The sequence below is a fragment of the Balaenoptera ricei genome, chromosome 4 (genome assembly GCF_028023285.1).
Source record: "Balaenoptera ricei isolate mBalRic1 chromosome 4, mBalRic1.hap2, whole genome shotgun sequence".
Lineage (NCBI taxonomy): Eukaryota > Metazoa > Chordata > Mammalia > Artiodactyla > Balaenopteridae > Balaenoptera > Balaenoptera ricei.
In genome coordinates, this window is record NC_082642.1 from 105,207,716 (window position 1) to 105,232,919 (window position 25,204).

The following is a 25,204-nucleotide window of genomic DNA, read 5'->3' on the forward strand; positions in this document are numbered from 1 at the left end:
TGGAGTATTGGTAGATATAATTTATTTTGGCTTCAAAAAGCTTTTGAAGATGTCCTCAATAACATATTTGAAATAAACCAGGCACACAGAACTGCCATGGTAATAGTACAAGTAGTGGCCTCCACACGGAAGCTCCAGAGAAAGGATGTGAATTGAAGCTGGAATAAAGCTCAGGAGCCCCTTGTCAATCCCTGTGGCCTCACTCAGAGCTGCATCAGCCTGGAGAAAGTGGAAACTTTTTTCTAACTGGTCTACTTGAGTGGATGCTTTTTTGCAATTTGTCAGCTCCAAAGTGTTATCGGTTTCAGATGTATACTAAATTTCATAAGGGCTGATAATGGCCCTAGGACACACAATTACTTTGGCACTTAGCACATACAGGAAGATCAGAAGCTAGAAACCTAATAATTGAGTAATGATTCTCTTGGAGCAGTTAATTGGGAGGAGAGAGGGGATGCTGGGAAGGGGAAGCAAAAGGAGAACATATTAGGCGAGATTATCAAGGAATGTTATTGTTTTATGCAAACATTTCAGTATTTATGTATAATCACTGGGACAGATCTATAAGGTCTGAAGCTTATACAACTTAGGAGTTCCCTTTTTAAGAAAAAGAATATAAAGCTATGAATGCCAATTGCTAGAGCCCTCACAGGATCTTGGGATGGGCCAGTGCAAGTAAAGTACTCAAAGCTTAAGCTTTAGTAGCTTCATGGTAAATCTGCACTGATTAGCACAGCACGTCCTGTTCTTTAAAGCAGATGCCAAAGAAAACTAGGTATATAATTCACACCACTAGGTTTGCTCACATTTTGGGAACTTCTTCTACTGTGAAGAAATTAAGGACCAAAACCACCTTGTTGTTACTAGTGCCTAATACACAAAGAAAGGAAGGCAGAAAGGAAGGAGGGAGGTTGGGAGAGAGATAGTTTATAAAGAGACAGGTTTTTGGTTTTTTTTTTTAATTTCATTATCAGCTCTACCAGCTACCTCCAACTTTTCCCTTTTTTAACCAAAGTTATTAACAAAGCTGATGGCCTACTTTACTGTCTAGATTTACTTCTAAATGACTGACCTGTTTCTTAAAATAAAATAACCTAATAAAGAGCAATAATTTCCCACTATAAGAGATACTATTTAAAAGGTACATTGTCATAAATTAGGTGTGTCAAGTTCCAGTGTACTTGTTAAAGTACCAGTCTCTTGGATATGGAAAAAGAGGGGTTCTCATACACTTTTTTTTTTTTTTTAATTAATTAATTAATTTATTTATGGCTGTGTTGTGTCTTCGTTTCTGTGCGAGGGCTTTCTCTAGTTGTGGCAAGCGGGGGCCACTCTTCATCGCGGTGCGCGGGCCTCTCACTATCGCGGCCTCTCTTGTTGCGGAGCACAGGCTCCAGACGCGCAGGCTCAGCAATTGTGGCTCACGGGCCCAGTTGCTCCATGGCATGTGGTATCTTCCCAGACCAGGGCTCGAACCCGTGTCCCCTGCATTGGCAGGCAGATTCTCAACCACTGCGCCACCAGGGAAGCCCTCATACACTTTTAAATTGGCAAAATCTCTCTGGATATGAATTGAGCTATGCATACATTTTAAATAAGCCTAACTTTGGAAACAGCACTTCTAGGAATACACAGTGCAGAGAGATTCAGGCAAATTCTCCAACCAGCCTCCACAGTCACACCTCTCACAAAATCTCTTTGTCCCATCAAATATGAAATGGTGGTTATGTATGATATAATCCTGTTTCATCTAGTGTAAATGCAGATTAATGGCTTTTTAAGCGTCATTGCCTCCAGGTAAACAACTATAGGCCTCATTAACTCAGCTCATTTTATTCAATCAAAATTTTGGGGGAAGAGAAAATACACATAAAAACAAAGACAAAAGAAAACCTGGCAGAAATACCCCCATATCTCTCAAATCTGTCTTCCTTTCCAACATGCTAATAATAGAAACATTTAACATTGATCCAACACGTGCTGTGCCAGACACCATATATTGGAACATGTGAGAGCCCACTCCACTCTCCCACAACCCTTTGAGCAAGGGGTATCATTTTCGTCACCCCCATTTTACAAGTGAAGAAAGGGAAAGACCTAGAGGTGTTAGATAACTTGGCCAAGGTCACACAGCTAGAAGAGAATAGGTCGAGGTTCAAATGCAGTCTGGCTTTGGAGTCTGCTCTTTTTTAGTTCCCAGCCCAGGAATTGAACCCGTGCTCCCTGCATTGGGAGCACAGAGTCTTAACCACTGGACTGCCAGGGAAGTCCCTGGAGTCTGTTTTCTTAGCCACAACTCTACATCACCACCCAGTCACAAGTCTTCACAGGCCTAAAAATGCCTCACTGGCCTCCTAACTCATCTTCCAGTGTCTGTGCTGATTCAGCTCCACTTCTTTCTCCTCACTGCAGTTGAGAGACCTTTAAAATATGCTCATCAGAGCTCACTCACACCCATCCCATCCCCACTGCCATCTTGAATTTTTCAATAGCTTTCCATTGCTCTTAGCCTACAGATCAAAAGGCCAAACTGGGCTTCCCTGGTGGCGCAGTGGTTGAGAATCTGCCTGCTAGTGCAGGGGACACGGGTTCGTGCCCTGATCTGGGAGGGTCCCACATGCCGCGGAGCAACTGGGCCCGTGCGCCACAACTACTGAGCCTGCGCGTCTGGAGCCTGTGCTCCGCAACGAGAGAGGCCGCGATAGTGAGAGGCCCGCGCACCGCGATGAAGAGTGGCCCCCACTTGCCGCAACTAGAGAAAGCCCTCGCACAGAAACGAAGACCCAACACAACCAAAAATAAATAAATAAATTAATTAATTAAACAAACAAACAAAAAAAGCCAAACTATCGAGACTCAGTTTACACTTTCCTCCTCCCCCTCAGAACAGAGCTGGGCTGATCCCTCCCCACCTTCCACTCTTCAGTTAGGTCAGCTCACCTGGTCCTTCAGATCTGCTACTTTCTTGACTTTCTCCATGAGGTCTAAACCCCTATTGCAGGCTGCCAAATGTAGGAAATTTTCCTCCTTTTCAAGGGTCATAATTGAACAGTTTACATTTGTTTGGATAATATATATGTATATATAGGATAAAAAGATATTTGGATTTTTACTTCATTCAATAATTCAGTAGTATTAATTATGCTCAAATATTTTAAGTTGTACTAATCCTCTTTATATTGAATATATAGGACATTATTTAACCCATTTTTTTTTTTTGAATGGTTGGTGCAATTCTTTTTTTTTGTCTTTATTTTTATTTTTTGGCTGTGCCGTGCAGCTTGTGGGATCTTAGTTCCCTGACCGGGTATTGAACCGGGGAACACGGCAGTGAAAACCTGCGTCTTAATCACTGGACCACCAGGGAATTCCAGGTGCAATTCTTTTAGAATTGTGTTTCCCCAAATAGCGGTTGGCCTAAGAATTTCTAAATTATAATCTCAACACACACTCCCATCTATTAACACACAAATCATGGATTATATCTTGCCCAGCATTAGGTATCTCTTAATTTAGAACTCAGTAATGTTACCTTCAATTACACTGGGAAAAGGAAGATGATTCAATGAAATACTTGAATCAGGCAAACCTAAACTTGATTTCTGGTTCTTTCACTTACTGTGCCGAGCAAGTTACCAACACAATTTTATACACACTTTTGTCATCTATGAAATGGAGAACAATAAAATAATGGCTGTGTGGGACTTCCCTGGTGGTCCAGTGGTTAAGACTCCATGCTTCCACTGCAGGGGGCATGGGTTTGATCCCTGGTCGGGGAACTCAGATCTCGCAAGCCGTGTGGCGTGGCCAAGAAAAAAAATTAATAATGACAATAATAATAATGGCTGTGAACCTTTAAACCCAGAATTAGTACAAAACAAATACTCAATGGACTTTTTAAAATATTTTTATTTTATTTTTGGTTGCGTTGGGTCTTCATTGCTGTGCACGGGTTTTCTCTAGTTGCAGTGAGCGGGAGCTAGGCTTCTTTGCGGTGCGCAGGCTTCTCATTGTGGTGGCTTCTCTTGTTGTGGAGTTAGGGCTCTAGGCACGCGGGCTTCAGTAGTTGTGGTGCACAGGCTCAGTAGTTGTGGTGCACGGGCTTAGTTGTTCCGCGGCATGTGGCGTCTTCCCAAACTAGGGCTCAAACCCGTGTCCGCTACATTGGCAGGTAGATTCTCAACCACTGAGCCACCAGGGAAGTCCCTCAATGGACTTTTAAAACTATTATTGTTAGTTGTTGGCAGATGGGAAGGTTCTAGTTATTATTAGTACTGATGGAAAACTGAAGTTTTAATAAGTTGAGTAACTTGCTTAAGAAATGAAACATATATGGTACAAGAAAACAGTTTTGCTTTCAAGCCACTGGTTTGGCCCAGAATTCTGTTGTTTCCACAAGTTTCATCATTAAATCCTGTCACACATCCCGTTCAGAAGTCTCTAGCAACTTTTCTTTTTCCCTTGGAATTTTTCTGAAGGAATTTTCAACTTCCCAATGTCTCCGGAACCACACCCTCCGTAATAATGTTAAAAAACTCACAGGAAAGGGCCCAGAATGTTATTATGTATTCATTCATACGATAGTCATTCATGAATAAGAAAGTGTGCAAGCTTAGCTTTCACAGGTTGTGGGGGAAGGAACAGAGGGGAGGAGAAAAGGAAAAGTGCTTACGGGTGCCGGAAGGAGGAGGAGCCTTTAAAAGAGCAATCTTGGGCCGGGGGCCATTTCAGAAGTAAGGAGAGTCTTCGTTTTATCAAGCTTGAGATTTCTGAGCATGGAGAGTGCAAAGAACAAGGAGGTAAGTACAATCTGCATGGGTTTGCTTTTGTCTGTCTTTGTCAATCTTCGTGTTTCTCTTTCTCTTGGGCACGCTTACTCCCTCTTTTGAGGAGAAAAGAAGGTCCCTTAGAATTTCCTTCCCTTCACTTGTTGAAAAAAAAAATCAAGTTCCTGGATATGATTGCTCCCTGGTATACTGGACCAGATCCTTTAATTTCCCTTCTACAGACACAGGTTCGAGATCAAAACTGCTGCATCTGGATTCATCTTTTCTTAGGGTCGTTAGGGCCAAGGAACAATGGGAAACCAGACGTATTGGGGAGCACTGCGGACAGCAACTAAAGTCAGACAGGCTGTGGGGTTTTGTTGAGAAAAATTGAACCCCTCTGCCAGTGCAACCTGACCGCTCTCCGGGTCTCTTTCCTAGAGCTAGGTCATTTTTTGCCCTCCCAATTTTAACTAAGACTTTTGGGAGGCCCCAAAGTGAGTGAGGTACAAAGTGAGCACTTTGTGTAAGTGTTGTGCCAATGTGAGATTTGAATATGAATGTAAACCTGCTATAGGGATGTAAAAATGTAATTCGTACTCCCTTCTTGGAGGTGATAGGAATTAGATTTGGGAGCAAATCTGGGATTTAATATTGACTTGGGGTTTAATTTCTATCTCAAGTGCCTACCTGTGTGCCCTTAGTTATGTAACCTTTGAGCCTCAGCTTCTGCATCTGAAAAACAAAATAATAGATTGTTGCTGGATTGCTGTGGGGATTAAAAGAAGGAAAGTATGGAGTCTGTCGTGTGGAACAATACCTGATGGAAACTATAGGCTCAAAAATGTTGTTTCTTTGTATCAAACAGCTTTATTCTCACTGTTCTCTTGTTTCTCTTGAATTAACCAATATTTATTGAGTGCCTACAATCAGAGGGAAAGGAATTCTACCCTTGGGGAGTTTATAATCAAATGGAGTAAGAGGCGTGGATCAAATCACACAAGCAAATGTAAAACTGCAACTGACAAGTGGTAGGAATGTGGCAATGTGCAGTAGATTTGTATTGGTCTATAAAGTGGAGAAAAGGTTACCAGTTGAACTAACACTTGAAGTGAGATTCTGAAAGAGGATTAAGGGTTTAAGACTATGAATATAAGGGAAGGTGGTGTGTGTGGAGCTGAGTGATATCCTTTCAGGCAAAGTAACTAGGTTGGAAAGGAAAGTAGTTCTGTGGCAGTAGCTTGAGGAAATAGTATGGGAAAGGTTTATCTGGAAGAGGTAAACGGGAGGGGAGGGGGAATGAGGAAAGGGGGGAAAAAAAACCTTCCAGGTGAGGGATAATGGATATTGTGGGTGATGTAAGGGCTTTCACCAAAGCAGAGGCTAGTTTCTTCTATGACTTTTGTTTACATATATATATAGGCTTTTCTCGTACATTTTTTTTTGGACCTTGCCACCGAGGCTTGTGGGATCTCAATTCCCCAACCAGGGATTGAACCCTGGCCCTTGCAGTGAAAGTGCTGAGTCCTAACCACTGGACCGCCAGGGAATTCCCCTTTTCTCATACTTTCAGATTGGCCTTCCACTTCTCTATCACTGCTTCCCTTTCTTATAAATAAACCTGAGTATTAAGATGATACCCAGAAGAGAATCCATGTTGCCAGTGGAGTTCAATGATTATCTTGGTACCTTGGATGTGAGGTGTCATAAGTCAGGTAGTGTATGTGGTGGGTTGGACGCCCAGAGGAGTGACTTTCTGGTTCCTCTATCCCCAGTGCAACTCCACAAAGAAGACAGAGGAAGAATATATGAGTTGCAAATTCAAACGTACATCAGTAGATGCCGAAGAGGGACAGGGGACTTCTGGTAAACCAGATATACTAGAAAACTCGGCAACGGAGACCAAAAGAAAAAGATCTATAAAAAATAACAGAGGTAAGAGATCTACAGTTCCTCAAATCTTATTTCCCTGGGTCTGAGAAGACTGAGGTATTTTTCTGAAAAAGTAGGGAAGAAATTTCAGTCCTGTATTCTGCAAATCCTACACTTCCTTCAAAGCCTAGTTTAAATCTCACCTCCTGGTTCTGATTATTATTTTGCCTACTCTAGCTTCTGGGAGTTAAGGATCTTAATGTGCAATGATCTGGGGACAGAGAGCTATAAATTCAAAATCCCATCCTTGAAACTCTACTTCCTGTCTTAAAAATATGAGGAAAGTAGCTACCTTGCTGAGTTGGATTGAGGTCAGGGTGGAGGGTCAGTTGTAATTTACACAGAATAATTAGGTAAACAGCCTACACTTCATCCGACAGTAATGGGCGCTCAGTAAAACCTAGTGACTGTTAGCGTCAGTCTTTCCTGAATGGTGAGAGCGCGTGAGGTGCAGCAGGAGACAAGAGTGCTGCCCTAGTGGGGTGGGCTGCCAGAATTATGGGTATTAGTCATTGAGTAGCATTTCTGGGTGGCTTATTTTGTTTTGTGGTGAGAGGGCAAGGCATCGCCTAGTAGTTATGACCTCAGGTCTAAAACTTCTATCATTCCCTGCATCAGAAGTGCAATCTCTAGGTCAACCTCCTCAGAGTCTGTGGTTTAGAGCTCCCACAAAAGAGCAAGTGTGCGTGAGTAGTAGGGAGTTTTAGGAAGTAAAAATACTGAGGGATTCAGAAATATTGTCAGTTTTAGTTTTGAGGTTCTATCCCTTGAAGGTTACGTGGTCTTTGGCAAGTCATTTAATTTTACAGTGGGGATTAGACTATAAGAACTAAAAGTGATTGTACTTTTGACATTTTAGAAGGCTACACAGAAGTTAATTATTTTATTTTATTTTATTTTTTTATTAATTTATTTTTTGGCTGTGTTGGGTCTTCGTTTCTGTGCGAGGGCTTTCTCTAGTTGCGGCAAGCGGGGGGCCACTCTTCATTGCAGTGCGCGGGCCTCTCACTATCGCGGCCTCTCTTGTTGCGGAGCACAGGCTCCAGACGCGCAGGCTCAGTAGTTGTGGCTCACGGGCCTAGTTGCTCGGCGGCATGTGGGATCTTCCCGGACCAGGGCTCGAACCCGTGTCCCCTGCATTGGCAGGCAGACTCTCAACCACTGCGCCACCAGGGAAGCCCCAAAAGTTAATTACTGCTAATTTTATCTCATTCTCCTTCAGCTTGCTGTCCACGAAAAATGCCACAATGTTGTGACAGTGTGAAACCTCAGAAGAAGACGATGCCAATTCCTCCTTTACCTTCTATACTGCCGCCTGTCAATCTGATTCACAGGGATGTTGTGCGCGCTTGGTGCCAGCAGTTAAAACTGAGCACCAAAGGCCCGGTGAGTGTCCAGGGTAGGAGTGGATGCTCTTGGGAGGAAGACTACGAGCCTCAGTTTGATTATTAACTCATTTTTCTCTCGTCTTAGAAACTAGACGGATATAAACGACTCTGTGAACATGCCTACCCTCATCAAAAAGTGAGTAATTTGTAGGGAATTTGGCCAAGTCGAAGGTTTAGTTATTCTCATCCTAATCACCTATTTTAGCGTCAAAAGGTGAGTAGAAGAATTGTCTTTAATCTTTTAAACCCTCTACGTAGAACATTCCTGCCACAGCCGAGGAGGCCAGGATCCTATCACTATCGAGAAGAAAATCACTGATGGACAAGGGGGAACTACCTCTGGAATGTTCTGATGACAAGATGTCTTCTGAAGTGGCTGCTCCTCCTGAGGAGGGAGCACCTGCCCTTGAAGGAGCTTCTACTCTTCAGGAAGTTGTATCAACTTCTGCCTCTGACCCGGGAACTGTGTTTGCCTCTTGGAGCAGAATGACAGCCAGGGCCGTGAAGATGGAGTCGGTGCAATCACAAGAGACCTGTGGTAAGCTCATTAGTAAGAACTGCTTCTGGTTCAGGTGGGAAAATAAGTTTAATTGCTATTAACCGCTGATTAACTTCAGGGTATTATCAAAATCATCCGAAGACCTGGTGATTCCTGGGCCCCATCCACACATTTTTCTGGTTCAGGTCTGGTAGGCCCTAGGAATTTACATTTCTAACAATCTCCCAGGCACAGCTAATCTGGGGACCACACTTTGAGAACCAGTGAGCTAAATTAATGAGGTCATCAGAAGGGGATAGAAATCTGGCTTCATTTCTTTTCGCCTCCTTTCAAGAATTAAAAGTAAAAGCAGTCTCTAAAATCAACTGCCTGAGCTAAAGCCCTGGATCTTCTAGCGTCTGTCAAGTAAGTGGCATTAACTGTTATTTAATCTAGTTCCCAGTTTGCTCGTGGTAATGTAGGTTAATAATAATACCTACCTCATGATGTTATTGTGAGAGTTACAGGAGATAAAATTAAGGAAGACCATGAACTGGTTAGCACATTACAATGCCTGTTGAGACCCCTGTCCCCCTATAACTGGTAACCTCCCCCTCCCCTTGGGAGCAAAGCCTGGGGCCAGGCCCTGCCCACTGTCTGTTGCACATAGTTGGGTGTTGCTCCAGGATCTTGCTTCAGACATGTAAGATCCCCCATCCATTAAACCACTGATGTCACTAAAAAAAAAAAAAAAAGTTGAGACCTCTGAACTTTTTTTTTTTTTTAATTTATTAAATTTATTTATTTTTGGCTGCGTTGAGTCTTCGTTGCTGTGTGGGGGCTTTCTCTGGTTGCGGCGAGCGGGGGCCACTCTTCATCGCGGTGCGCAGGCTTCTCATTGCGGTGGCTTCTCTTGTTGTGGAGCATGGGCTCTAGGTGCGGGCTCAGTAGTTATGGCTCGTGAGCTCCAGAGCACAGGCTCAGTAGTTGTGGCTCAGGGGCTTTGTTGCTCTGCGGCATGTGGGATCTTCCTGGACCAGGGCACAAACCCGTGTCCCCCGCATTGGCAGGCGGATTCTTAACCACTGCGCCACCAGGGAAGTCCCTGAACTTATTTTATGAGGGCCTTCCCAGACCACTCTGGTTTAGTCGTTCTATTGAAGGAAACCAGAACATCACCCCAAAATATGCCTCTTTGCCATAAAAATCTTGAGCTGAAGGCAATCAAAAAGCAGCAAACCCAAAAAAGCTCTCCCTTTTCGGCCTAAGGCAGGATTATCTATTCTCCTTTTGCTGGAGACAGACTTAGCCACTGAGAGTGGGCACCAGAGCAACCAGCAAAGAAACCTCATCCATTAGTTTCCTCCCGTATATTTACCTTCCCACTGTTTGCCACCCTTGGGAGCCACCCTTGCTTCCCTTTGTCCTGTCATTTCTTTGCAAATGTATTGTTCTTTGTCAAAGATGTTACATAAGATGGAATTCTAAGCTGCCACTCTGAGCTAGGTTTTGCGTTTTTCCTGCACTATGTGCACTGCATGAATTCATCAGCTGTTTCTCCCTTGTTAGTCTTTTTTGTCCGAGTCCCAGGTGAAAACCTAAGACGGGCAGAGGTAAAGCTTTGCCACCCTCCCAGCCACACTGTCATCTACCCACTTGCCTCTACGCATCCAAATGTGTTTTTTGTTTCTTTTAAAATATTTAACAGGAACTGTTTTTGCATTATTTTCTAAAGGGGAACAGGGTAGAGTAAGTTAGGTTTCAGGGTTCATATCTGGGAGCTGGCACTTGAGGAAGACAGTAGCATCAAAGGCCATGATGCAAACTCGAAGTTTAGACTTTGGTCTTGCTATGCTCGTACTGAACCTCTCTTTCCTTCCCCAGGGGTCTGGTGGTGTGTGGTTCACGGGAGAGGTCTCCCTGCTAACAGAGAGGGCTGGGTTCATTTACAATTTCATGCCGGACAGGCTTGGGTGCCTGAAAAACGAAGGAGGGTGTCTGCGCTCTTCTTGCCACCTGCGGGCAATCTTCCTCCCCCACACCTGGAGGACAACATGCTATGCCCTGAGTGTGTGCACAGGTAACCACCTGGTACCCTTCTACACACTAAAAGTGGGCATTTGGGTTTTAGTTGGGGGAGAGAGGAGATACATATTCATCTTAATTAGCCCTGTATTTCAAGCACAAGTTGTCAATAAAGATTTTCACAAAAAAGTTTTACTTGAGTAAGTGTATTCCTAGGAGAAAGGGCATTTGTATGTCAAGGCATAATGCTTGTACCTGGAGACCCATAATTTTGGAGCAGTAACCAATTGTATAATTACTATATTCCCGGTATACGCACTACACAGAAATAATGACTAGCAAAAAAAAACCCTTCTTTGAAGTGGCCTACAGTCTAAGGGGGATGACTGGTACATAAACAACCGTATCACCATGTGATGACTGGTATCAAAGAAGAGGTTTCTTAATTTAAAGGAAGAATTGTCTAGGTGGAAAGGAGGAAGTAAGAAAAACCTGGCTTCTAGATAGTTTTTCTGTAATTACTTGAACACTGATAAGGATAAGAATTGTATTGGGTCGAGGACAGAGCTTCAAGGAACAGCAGTGTTTTAGGGGCATGCTAAAGGAGACAGAAAAGAAACAAGGAGAAAACCTGAAATATGAAGTCAGTGGGGAGAATTTGCATGGGGAAATTGTCTTATAAAGAAGGTAGAGATAACATACTTGATTGGAAAAGATAAGGGATTCAAAGCAATAAAGAATATAGATAATTTGGGGGTGGTTGAATAAGAGGAGGAGAGAAATAGAGGCTACAATTGTAGGTATTTTCTGAAAGATACAAATGGAGAAGGGAAGCAGTAAGATGCTTGGAGGGGATTGCCATGTGTTTTCTGTTAAATTGGGCCAAGTGTGTTTCCGGGCTTAGCTTGGGAGAGGGGCCTGCAGAGGAGGAGGATGGAAAGAAGCCCATCCATCTGAACAGAGGGGCTTTTGGAGCAGCCCAGACTTGGCTCCCAGGGATCCGTCTCCTCACCCTGTAATTGTCCAGGAGTCATCCTGGGCTTCATCCCGAGCTCTCTGTTGGCCTGCTGGGCACCCACTTTTGGCGTCATGATGACTGAACACCAGAGATCTAGGGCAGCTGGCAGAGGACAAAAGCCTCAAGTGGGTCTGGGTTGGGGGGAGCTCAAGCTGCGGGATCTTAGTTCCCTGACCAGGGATTGAACCTGGGGCTATGGCAGTGAAAGAACTGAGTCCTAACCACTGGACCACCAAGGAAGTCCCAAGGGCAATTTTATTGGCATTCCAGGAGTGGGTTTCTTGGTTATTTTCAAGAATGCAATTTGATATTTCGTCTTGATTCTAAAACATTTCATTTGCTTTTTAGGAATAAAGTATTAATGAAAAGCCTGCAGTGAGATCACAATACCAGTAAAAAGGGTACAGCTATGATTATAATTAATGATAGAGTAGTGACTACAAATCAACTCCACGGTGCTATTTGACAGCTGAACTCTGGGCCACTCTGCACTCTCCATGCTTCCTGCTTACAGGGTTGCATGAAAAAAACCCTGTGAACTGCCAAAAGTGGAAGTGGCTATCTCTCCAAAGATTCCCAGCCCTAAGGGAGCAGACGAGAAAGGAGATGGGGACATTTTAAAAATGCTAATTCGATGAATGGAATTAATTTACTTGAAAGTGCCTCAAGTAAATTTCTACATTGGGAAAGATGGGGCTTATAGGCAAAAGTTCAAATTTGGTTATGTACACCTTAACCAAGTATTCAAACTTATCATCACCAGGAATGGTAAGAGTAGCAATGTGTTTCCTGATGTGATACAATATATCACTGATAATATTCTTGCCCCAAAGAATCTGTTCACAAGGAAGCAATCAGTCCTGATTATGCCTCTTGGCTCCGCATAATTAAGTGAGCTTACCTTGTTTTGGGTGGCAGTTATTTAGATGCACCCATATGTAAATGTTCACAGAGCTATGCACTTAAGATGTCTGTATTTTACTTATATGTAAATTATATATTATTTTTTAAAGTGTCCTACATTGAATGATAAATTATAGTGCCTCTAGTAAAAAGGCAACTAGAAAATTTTGAAATTAAAGCTTTTATTTTAAAACAAAATTCTCAATTATGTATGTGAAATGATCCTTTTGAAATATGTCAGATCATGACACTGCTGAAAACCCTCCCATGGATCCCATTCAGAGGGAAAACCAAAGTCCTTGTAATGACCTCCAAGACCTTAACTAAAGTGAATTCTACCCCATGCCCCTTCATCTCCTGCCTCATCTCCAGCACCCTGCCTTTGCTATTCCTTGACCATGCCTCACACGCTCTTACCTCAGGGCCTTGTCACTGGCTGGAATGCTGTTTTCCCCACATGTCAATAGGGTAAACTTTCTTTTAGTTCTTTCTTCGAATGCCACTTTGTGAAAAAGGCATACTCTGACCCCCTATTTAAAATCACAAGCTGTTTCTCCAGCCCTATAAGCACCCTGGGTCCCGATTTCTATTTTTCCATAACACTTGTCTCTAACATGTTAATTTGTAATTCATTGTTTATCTTCCCCTAACAATACAAAAGGATTTCTGGGGGACTTCCCTGGTGGTGCAGTGGATAAGAATCTGCCTGCCAGTGCTGGGGACACGGGTTCAAGCCCTGGTCCGGGAAGATCCCACATGCCTTGGAGCAACTAAGCCCGTGCGCCACAACTACTGAGCCTGCGCTCTAGAGACCGTGAGCTACAACTAGTGAGCCCACGTGCCACAACTACTGAAGTCCGTGTGCCTAGAGCCCGTACTCTGCAACAAGAGAAGCCACCACAATGAGAAGCCCGGGCACTGCAATGAAGAGTAGCCCCCGCTCACCACAACCAGAAAAAGCCTGCGCGCAGCAACGAAGACCCAACACAGCCAAAAATAAAAATTAATTAATTAAAAAAAAAAAAAGGATTTCTGTCGGTTTTGTGCACTTAGGTATCACAACCTCCTAGAACAGCCTGACACATAGTTGGTACTCAATAAATGTTTATTCAATGGATGATAAATGAGAAGGTTTGAAGTGAATTATAAAAGGAGATGAATTACAAGTTTCTTAGAAACCAATATTAAAAAATAGACCTCTGTCCTATCTATCTATATTCTCTGGGAAAATAAATTGCTTTGAGTTACCTTTTGGAAAGAAAAAACTTTTCTGTTGTAACACGCCGTATTCTGTTTTCTAGTTCTGCCATAAATCTCATAGTTTAATTTCCTCCAAAATACAATTTTGGAAGGTCTCTAGTAAATTCTTTTAAAACTGTTTAGCAGGATATGTGTTCCCCCCATGAGCCACCCTCCTGTTTTAGAATATGAAGGGCTGAAGTGTTAAGAATGGCAGTAATCACCCAGTATTTCAATCAGCCTTACCTGAAGGATATAGCTGAAATTGTATTTTTTGAAAGATAAGAACTTCCAGTACTAAGGTGTAGACATCAGATGACAAAAGATGAAGTAAATGGGTCCAGAAGACACTTCTCTTTAGAAGAATTAACTTGAGTCATCTTTTGTTCCTGGCCAGGAAAACCTAAATTGGAATGGCCTGAAGGAGGTAAATCCCTCCAAGAGATGTTACTTTTCATTTCTGAGTCCACTACTTAAAGGGACAGATTTCTCTGAGAAAGAGTTTTGAGCTGACATCAGATTGAATGGCAAATAAGAATTAAAAAAGAAGAAAAGGGGCTTCCCTGGTGGCGCAGTGGTTGAGAATCTGCCTGCCAATGCAGGGGACACGGGTTCGAGCCCTGGTCCGGGAGGATCCCACATACCGCGGAGCAACTGGGCCCGTGAGCCACAACTGCTGAGCCTGCGCGTCTGGAGCCTGTGCTCCGCAACAAGAGAGGCCGCGATAGTGAGAGGCCCGCGCACCGCGATGAAGAGTGGCCCCCGCTCGCCGCAACTAGAGAAAGCCCTCGCACAGAAACGAAGACCCAACACAGCCAAAAATAAATAAATAAATAAATAAATTTAAAAAAAAAAAAAAAAAGAAGAAAGGACATTCCAGCCAGTAGAAAGGGTTCTGAGGCTCCTGAGGTGGGAAACAAGAAAACTGAAAGGCCAGTGTGTTGGGAGTTCAGAACCAGGGAACATAGATAATGGATGAGACTCGAAAGGAATGGAAGCCCAGACAAGAGAAATCCTTTGTTTTGCCTTTATTTTAAAAAATAGAGGGAAGCACTGGGAGTTCAAGGGGCTGGGCTGAAATGTTAGATTTGCATTTTGCAAAGATGATTTGCCTCTAGTGTGGAGGAAGGACCAGAGGAAGAGGGTGTGAATTAGAGGAGACCAGTTAGGAGTTATGTATTTCTAGCAAGAGATGTTGGCAGCTTAGACTGGTGCAGATGGAGGTAAGCTGTAATGGGACGGGATACTGGAGGGAGGATAACAGAAAGTAAGGAAAAAGCAATTCTAAAACTGATGTCTATCAACAAATTACCACTTCCATTGTTCAATTTTTTAGTCTCTTCATCATTTTTTTAAAAAATTTATTTTCTATTGGAGTAAAGTTAATTAACAACGTTGTGTTCTCTTCATCATCTTTTATATTAAAAACCATTTGGGAATCAAGATGAGTAAGAAGAGGGACAGTCCACCTACCCAAAGTAAATAAGATGCCACTTCTTTATCCAACTAACCCATGGGGTAGGAGTGGCCAGAATCTCCTGGAAGGGGCAAAGAGAAAATTCTGTGGTGATGGAAATATTTTCTGTCTCAACTAGGGAGTTGCCTACCATTTTTCAAAACTTATCAAACTGTACACTTAAGATCTGTGTATTTTGGGACTTCCCTGGCAGATCCAGTGGTTAAGACTTTGCCTTCCATTGCAGGGGGTGTGGGTTTGACCCCTGGTCAGGGAGCTAAGATCCCACATGCCTGATGGCCAAAAATCAAAACATAAAACAGAAGCAGTATTGTAACAAATTCAATAAAGACTTTAAAAAATGGTCCACATAAAAAAAAAATCTTAAAAAAAAATCTGTGTATTTTACTGTAAATTTTACCTCACAGGAAAAAAGGTTTAGTTTGGAGATCAAAGAGGAAATTGCATCTGTCACATGACTCTACTCCTAGGATTTGTATACAGAGGCCTCAGAGTAGAGTTTGAGGAGGTCCTGTTTATTCTCATGATGGATGACAAAGAGGAGTGCCCCAATACATTAGGGAGATTTATAACACTGAGAAGGGTCATAGAAGTAGTTCACAGAGACTGGACAAGATTTCCTCAGTAACTCAGTACTCCTGTAGCTCTAACACTGGAAAATGAAGGTCAGAACTTGATTCGTTCTGCTGTTCCTCAAAAGCCCTGATTAAATCTTCTCTGATAACTTTGATATATTCCTTTTTTTTTTTTTTTTTGGCCGCACAGAGCAGCATGTGGGATCTTAGTTCCCAGACCAACAATTAAACCCATGCCCCCTGCAGTGGAAGAACAGAGTCTTAACCACTGGACCACCAGGGAAGTCTCTATATTTCAATTCTTAAAACTACTAAAACTACTACCTTTTTTATCCATACTGGATTGGAAGTCACCACTTATTTCTTACTGTTAAGAAACACAGAGCCCAAGCTTTAGGGGCAGCTAGATATGTTTACAAGTTTCTCTCCTGAAAGCTCAGTTCACTTGATTTTTAAAATGAAGGTAACAACTCACACTTGCGAGGTTGCTAGGTTGAAAAAAGTAATGTATGTAAAACAATTATGTTAGGAAAGTGATAGGCACTCAGCCAAGAGTAACTGCTATAATTTCTACTATGTTTTGTCTCTATCTTTTTTTTCTTCACTGAGCTGATATGTAATTACCAAGCACTTATTAGCCATTTCAAAGCTGTGTGGCTTTGGGAATTTAATTAATCTCTCTAGCCTTAGTCAGGTTTATTGAACATATAGGTTTATTTACATACAGTGAAATTCACCCATTTTAATGTATAATCCTTTGAGTTTTGATAAACGCATGCAGCCATGTAACTACCATCACAAGAGCTAGAACTTCCATCGCTCCAGAAAATTCCTTCTTGCCTCTTTGTAGTTAACTCCTTTCCCCTCCTCAACTCCTGAAAACCAAAGATCTGTTTTCTGTTCCAATAGTTTCGTCTTTTCCAGGATGTCTTATAAATGGAATGAGTCTGGGTTCTTTAATTTAGTATAAGGCATTTGAGGTTGACTCATATTTTTGAATGTATCACCAGTTTGTTCCTTTTTATTGATGAACAGTAGTATTCCATTGTGTGGATATACCATGTTTGTTTATCCATTGAGGGGGAGCAGAATATGCCACCCCAGAATGTGGCTTTGGCATATGGATTATTTTGAGCTGAAGACAAGCAGGCACCAGCAGATTCAGAACGAGCTTTTTACCTTCCATTTAACTGCCTCAAAGAATTTAGATAGAGGACCTATACTAGGAAGAAAGCTATTACTAGAGATAATATTTTATATAAGAAAGACTTATTAACAGGACTTCCCCAGCAGTCCAATGGTTAAGACTCCACGCTCTCAATACAGGGGGCACAGGTTTGATCCCTGGTCAGGGAACTAAGATCCTGCATGACGCATGACATGGTCAAAAAAAAAAAAGACTTATCTACATGGCAGAGCAAACATTTGTTTACCAAACATTTGCTCTTCTCATCTTCCTGAGAATTGTCTTCCTCCGCTTTGAAGCCCCAGACCCCTACCCCTTCTCTTTAGCTTGGGATGGTATATATGCCTCAGTTATCTGACTGCCAGGGAGTCCACATATTTTTATGGGGCTCCCACACATACAAAATTTGATTTTCTCCTGTTAATTTGTCTCATGTCAATTTAATTATTAGACCAGCCAAACTACCTAGAAAAGAAGAGTTTTCTGCTCCTACACCATTCACCAGTTGAAGGATATTTGGTTATTTCTGGGTTTTGGTGATTATAAATAAGCCCTCTATAAACCGTCATATATACAGTTTCTTGTGTGAACATTCAAGTTTCACTCATTTGGGGGTAAATATCTAAGGAGGGAGATTGCTGAGTCATATATTAAGTATGTTTAGCTTTACAAGAAGCTCTCACACAGTTTTCCAAAATGGTGGTGACATATTGCATTCTCACCAGAAACGTATGCTATCCTCATCAACACTTGATATGATCAGACTTTAATTTTAGCTATTCTAATAGGTGTATAGTGGTATCTTAATTGTGGTATTAATTTACCCTCCATATAGCTTCTTGATGGAATGGCTGTTAAAGTATTTTGTTCTTTATTTTGGCAGTGGGGTTGGGGGGGATTGTTTTCTTATTATTGAGTTTGAGGATTTCTTTATATGTAAATTTAGAATCAGCATGTCACCTTTTGCAGCAAAAATCCTGTAGGGATTTTGATGAGTTTTCTGGGTCAGTGAGTAATGGGAAAAGCAGCTTGTTGCAGGTCCAACAGGAGAGACTAACTCTAGAAAAATGATATTTGGTATTGTGTTGTAATGTGTTAGGGATGGTTATGTTTCTTGCAAGAAGAATGCATTTAAGTATGTTCCTCTGTAAGAAAATATCTAGCCTTAAGTAGAATGCAGTGTGTAAGGAGTTCTGCAAAGTAGCAGAAGGCAATAATGGAATGCAGGTGGGTTGTATGTAGTGTGGAAGGTATTAGGAAATGAAGATAACAGTCAACTGTGTTAAATTCTAAGACTTCATTGCCCTAGATGGTTAATATAACTCAACTACAATCTAATGCAATGATCTGACCTGTGAGTGGGGGCTATAGAAACAAAAAAGATGACACACATGTATGTTGGGCAAAGTGTTAATGACCCGCAAAGATTAAGTAAGTAAGAAGTCTAAGACCTAGGTTTGAGACCAGATGTGCTATTTTAGTAGATGGTTGATATTGAGTATCTGTTACCTAAATAGCAGTGATCATAATATTTATCTCACAGGATTTTAAGAATTAATGAGATAATATATATAATATACTTCATAAATTGACAGTCTATGCAAATGCTATTTATGACTATTTTATTAAACTCTTTCTTAGCTTCTGTTCTTCAATGTTAAGTTGCCCCAAATAGAATACTTCCCTAGCCGACCAGTCTGCTTCCTATGGATGGGCTATCTTGAACACTTTGTGTAGCTGGTGCCAACAACATAATTTGAGTAGTGATAGCAAGGTTAGTAAATTGGGAATCTGTGCTGCTCAGAACAAAGATGGGAAGGTGAATCCTTTTATTAATTTTTATTTCCCTCTTACTCTCTCCAGAAAAAATAAACAATTTATGAGAGATTGTGTAAACATGCATTTTTTTTTTCATCAAAAATACTAGTACTTGTATTACTGGTTATGAAAGTGAAATGTCTACAATGTCATCATCAGCCATGCAGCTAGAGATCTGCCCTTGTTCTAACAGCAAAGTACAAAATAAGTTGTAAATCAAAAAAAGTATTTGCACTGCATTTGTTTAAAATTAGTACAAGAAAAGTCAATCCATTCTTTCTGATGAGTTGTAGGCTTGTGTATTAAGGGCTAAAGAGAAACTTCGGAACACTAGTACTTTCTGTTGGGCTGATTTATTTATTTATGGCTGCATTGGGTCTTCGTTTCTGTGCGAGGGCTTTCTCTTGTTGTGGCAAGTGGGGGCCCCTCTTCATCGCGGTGCGCGGGCCTCTCACTATCGCGGCCTCTCTTGTTGCGGAGCACAGGCTCCAGACGCGCAGGCTCAGTAGTTGTGGCTCACGGGCCTAGTTGCTCCGCGGCATGTGGGATCTTCCCAGACGAGGGCGCGAACCCGTGTCCCGTGCATTGGCAGGCAGATTCTCAACCACTGCGCCACCAGGGAAGCCCTGCATTTTTTTTTTAAAGTCACCTGTTGGGAAGACATTAATGCTACAAAATCATAATTCTTACATTGAATCATTTTGCCTAATTTTGGTATAAGGCAAGGCCAGAGAAAGCAGACAGATAGAGAAGGGGAGGATATTATTCTTAGTGTCTGCTACCATACATTACTCTCTCCATACTCTATTTTGAACTATTGAGATAAATAATGTTCATCTTTTAAAAAATGGTAGTAATACCTTACTTTTGAACACTGATCATGAGAACTGTTTGCAGAATATGCTCACCTCAGCAGAAATGGTCCAGAAATTGTCACATCTGAGAGGAGACCAGATATTATCCAGATATTTTCCAGATACAACCGGAAGAAAAAAAAAAAAATATATATATATATATATATATACCTCAACTAAAACCAACCCCTCCCCCCAAAAAAAGAGAGAGAGAGAGAGAGAGCAAGAGAGAGAGAGACCTGATATTAGCTAGTCTAGCAATGCCTCCGCGCAGACCTAAAAGAGGGAAAAAGATTGCCTCGGTCACTACCCTTGACATGGCTAAAAGATAAATAACTCAGACAAAGGGACTGTACAACTATTACATTCAAGAAAAGGTTCAAGATCAGACAACCCTACTGTAGTTGCCCTAGCTATTTTTACTGCCACTTCTGAGTCCTGGACCCAGAAAGTCTCTGGTAAGACTGATAATAGTGCTGGTCAGGAAGAGGTAAGAAGCTCAATTTTAAATAGCTTCGAATGGAAATAAAGTGATGGAACAAGCCACTTACCATTTAACACTCCATAGGTGGGGAAATATTTTTCCGTAAAGCTTCTCTCCATTTGCGGCAGCTCACTTACTACGGGCAGATGTCAACGTTTTTCCTGAATTGATTTCTAAGCCAAGTGATTTGGCCCCTGTTCTTTTCCCATCATTGAGTGTAAATATAATTTCAGAGGGAAGAATAAAGTGTTGATGTGCTCAGAAAAGGAATGCCCCAACCTAAGTATACTCTATTTCTCTTCCCTTTCTTCAAGGCATTCAAGCAAAGGGAGTATAGCATTATGGTGTGGTGATCATGCAAATGTGCCTTTCAACTCTGTACTGCAGGTCACTGGCCCCATCTTTAACACCACTGCTGTGAAGTTCACACCTATGCTGTAACTCCCATCTGCTCCTCCCAGCCACTAAGTGTAGCAGGGATTCTAAAGCAGGGGCATTCTTATGGCTTAGACTCAATGACTCTTCATCAGCCTTGCTGAAACTTTCTTAGAACTGCATTGCAGTTCAAGACTCCTCCTACCCATACTCCCTTTCTTCTCCTTCACAGGGGTCAGACGTACATCATGGTCTGACAACTCTCCCAGTCTTCCAGCTCCCTTCTTACTTTCATTTGCAGTTATTTTCCATACCGAATCTCTTGCATACCTAATCCCTTCTTCCCATCTGCTTCTTGGAACACATGAACAAATACATACTGTGCCAGGAGCAGTCAGGGAAAACCAGGTAATAAGATGAGATTCTGGAACTGGCTCACTGACCTGCTGGTGAACACAAAAGGAGAACATTCTGAGTGCTATATGGGGGATGGATAATCCCTGGCCCACAATGGTGGTCCAATTGCTGAAGATTTTCCTGGAGGTGATCTGGGAAAATGTCCTTGTAGAGGGGAATGCCCTCACAAATGCAGTAATTGAGGCATTTGGAAAATATAGGTGTAAAAGGAACTACAAAGTTAGGGGAGTTGGCTGGTTACTTGTAAGTCATATTAATGTCCATCAATAAGATAATGAGAAACTGAGGGCCGTTAACAAGCATTGGAAGATGAAGTATGAGATGTGAGAGCCAAACAGCCCCTAGTAATTTACAGAGGCCCACATCTCCTGCTGTTAGATGAATGGACACAGCAAACAGAAGCTCTAATAGAGAAAGTCGCAGAGCTACAGAGACTTAAAATTTTAGACGAGGCAGGTCTATTATGCTAAAGTCAGCAACCTGATTGGGAAAATCTTGGACCCTGAAACATCAGGTGGGGGTACGGGAGTGGGTGCCCCTGAGAGCGTCGGCTCTGTAGAGCCCTGTGAATTCTCAGACTTTGCAGAGCTGGTCCGTGGTTCCCTAGTAAGAACTAACACTACCTGTATGCCGGAGGATGCTGCACGGGCCCCTCCCCCGAAAGGTAAGAGTGACAGGTGCTCCTCTCAGAAATCCCTCCAAACTCCTCTCCCAGCTACTAGGCCAATAACTGAGAATTACATTCCAGCATAACCCAGCTGAGGAAGTGATGGGTCTGGCAAGGGAGGACAGAGAATATCCACCAAATGATCCGGAGACATTAGCCAGCATGTTGTGGCAGGAGCTAGGGAAATAATTCTTGTGTTAGGTTTTAAAAGCAACTGACCAAAAGGACTGGAATACAACATTAGATAAGAAAGAATTTATTGTCTTGGAGGGATATTTTCTCTTTGCACGGGATTCAATATCCTAGCCAGAATCCCAGGAGATGGGACAAAGTCACTGCTAGGATGATTCTTAGAGGCCCAGGGGAAGTGACAGCCAACACTGAGCAAAGTATAAATGCCCAAGCTGCCCTGGCAGAGGGTAGAGGAGGGAATAAAGAAGCTGAGGAAAGTGAATCTGCAGGGATGGACAAGTTATGCGAGGCCAGACACCTGCCAGAGAATGTTCCTCAGGAGGGCCCAGCATTCACCAAGGCCATCAGGAACATGCTGGAGAAGGGAGCACCAGTATTGCTGAGACAAGGCTGATGGTAGGTGAGGCAGTCACAGAGTTGGGCTTGTTAATGTCATTCTGGGGATTATGGTCCCTGAAGTAAATGAGTCATATGGTGGCACTTAGCCAGCAGAAACCAGGAGGCTGCAATTACCAGGAGGGTTGGAGGGCAGCCAAGGGGGCTTGATTCACAGGAGGCTGTGGAGATGGTTAGAAGCGCATGACAGCTAGGGGCAAAGTAGATGGGCAGCCAGCAAGGATGCTTCTTCTTCTTCTTCTTTTTTTTTTTTTAATGTGGAAGTAAACAATTACTTGTATTTAAAATTTTTCCAGTTTTATTGAGATATAATTGACATATAACATTGTACAAGTTTGAGGTATACAACATAATGATTTAATACATTATCTACTGTGAAAAAGGATGCTTCTTAACAGCTACAATCAAAGTCAAGGATAGAGGAGCAGGAGGCTGAGGGCAGTCATTCTAGGAAAAAGCCACCATCTCTTGCTCAGCTCCCAGACCTGAGCTGATTTTCAGTTCCAGGACCCACTAGGAGATGAGATGGCCGGCTTCCTGTGAAGAAGGACCCTGTAATCACCATAACAAGTATTTCTTATAATTATTCCCCCTGTCTTTCTCCAAAGGGATATATAGGCATTTAACCATGTGACTGTACACCGGAAAAGAGAAATGAGACACTTTAAAGACTATTGGACACAGGATCTGAATTGACTTTGATACCCAAATTATCATCATGACCCCCTTTTTGTTAGGTTGGGGGCTTAAAGGAGCCCCGTAATAGCTGAGTCCTGGCTAAAGTCTAGCTCCGGAAGGCCCACTGTTTTTATGAAGACACCCAGGGATCATTTTCTCAGTCTCTGAATGTATAATTGGAATTGATATACTTGACAGATGAAGTAACCACCACATTGGGTCCTTGGCCTGTGGGATAAGAGCTATCACAGTGGGAACGCCAATTCTAAACCTCTAAAACTGCTTCCTGTGACTTCCCTGGTGGTCCAGTGGTTAAGACTCCGCACTTCCACTGCAAGGGGAGCAGGTTCGATCCCTGGTCGGAGAAATAAGATCCTGCATGCCACTGCAAGATCCTGCAGTGTGGCCAATAAATAAATAAATAAATGGAGTAATTTAATTAAAAATAAATAAATAAAACTGCTTCCTATCTCACCCTGGTGCGCACAGCACAGACACTATATTCCCTAGTTATGAAACTCAACTTGAGATAACATACATCAAGCATCATCAAGAATGGGGTAGGAGGGCTTCCCTGGTGGCGCAGTGGTTAAGAATCCATCTGCCAATGCAGGGGACACTGGTTCAATCCCTGGTCCAAGAAGATCCCGCATGCTGCAAAGCAACTAAGCCCACGCGCCACAACTACTGAAGCCCCCTCACCTAGAGCCCGTGCTCCACAACAAGAAAAGCCACCTCAATGAGAAGCCCGTGCACTGCAATGAAGAGTAGCCCCCGCTCGCTGGAACTAGAGAAAGCCCACGCGCAGCAACAAAAAACCAACACAGCCAAAATAAATAAATAAGAAAAAAGAATGGGTTGGGGATTTCCCTGATCCGCCCTCCAATGCAGGGGACACGGCTTAGATCCCCAGTCGGGAAACTAAGATCCCACATGTCACGGGGCAACTAAGCCTGCGCACTCTGGCGCCCTCACGCCGCCGCAAGGAAGAGCCCGCGGGCTGTGACTAAGACCTGATGCAGACAAAAAAACCCAAAAAAACACAGAATGGGTTGAATCTGAAAAAGAATGTGTGTGTGTGTGTGTGTGTGTGTATAAAACTGAATCATTTTGCTGTACACCTGAAACTAACACAACATTGTAAATCAACTATACTTCAATTAAAAAAAAAAGGATAGGTTAGCTGGGAGGTAATATGGTCAGTGAGAGATTTCAATAACAGGTTAGAGATGCTTTAGACAAGAAATAAGGCAATGGCAGTAGAATTATAGGAGAGGCAAAATCAAGCGAGATGTGTACATGTTTGACTCCACAGGACTTTGACCTACTGGAGTTTAAGGAGAAGGGGTGTTTTAAGTAGTTGTTACGTTTCTGCCTTTAGATGACTGGGTGGATGATAGCACATCTCAAGAAGAAATACCGAAGGAGGTGAAAGTTGGTAAGGATGTCACTGAGTTTACTTCTTACTATGTTTGAAGTGCATAGCCCGATATGCCAAAACTTGGGTCAGTAAGGCAGGCAAAAAGACTGGGCTAGAAATACATATATGGGAGTCGTCAGCATGTAGGTGGAGGTTGAAATTGGAAAAATGGATGAAGCTGCTCTAGAAAAGCACGAAGCATGATCAAGAGTAGAGAACTGCAACCTCATGGGACATCAGTGTTTTAGTAGTTAGGTGGGGAAAAGGAGACAGAAAAACCATTAGCCCAGAATGGAAAGGAACTAGACAGAATAAAAAGATATGTTCAAAAAGTTGAACTGTGAAAGAAGGAAGAGAGAATAGTAGTTAAATAAAATGATAGTGTCAAAAGAGCTGTGTGGGGCTTCCCTGGTGGCGCAGTGGTTGAGAGTCTGCCTGCCAATGCAGGGGACACGGGTTCGAGCCCTGGTCTGGGAAGATCCCACATGCCGCGGAGCAACTAGGCCCGTGAGCCACAATTACTGAGCCTGCGCGTCTGGAGCCTGTGCTCCGCAACAAGAGAGGCCCACGCACCGCAATGAAGAGTGGCCCCCACTTGCTGCAACTAGAGAAAGCCCACGCACAGAAACGAAGACCCAACACAGCCATAAATAAATAAATAAATAAAATTAAAAGCTTAAAAAAAAAAAGATAGATGATAGAAGACAGATGGATAGATAGATATAACAAATGATAGATATAGATGGATATAGATAGATATGATAGAGATGATATAGAGACAGATGATGGATTGATAAAAAAAAGCTGTGTGTTTTAAGTAGGATGAAGTTAAAAATGTTTGTGTGCTAGTAGGGTAAGACTTGTAAAGAGTGAGAGGTGGAAAACTCAGGAAGGAACAAATGATAGGCACGTAGGA

The 25,204-nt window shown here is 42.5% G+C and overlaps 1 protein-coding gene across 1 annotated transcript; it reads left to right on the top strand.

The window, feature by feature from the left end:
- Positions 1-4,775: 4,775 nt before the first annotated feature.
- DPPA4 (developmental pluripotency associated 4) lies at positions 4,776-11,986 on the top strand. The gene is made up of 7 exons (XM_059922172.1): positions 4,776-4,799; positions 6,542-6,701; positions 7,921-8,084; positions 8,172-8,222; positions 8,345-8,624; positions 10,449-10,644; positions 11,956-11,986. Exons 1-7 carry the CDS (start codon positions 4,776-4,778, stop codon positions 11,984-11,986), a joined length of 906 nt encoding a protein of 301 aa, XP_059778155.1.
- Positions 11,987-25,204: the final 13,218 nt, after the last annotated feature.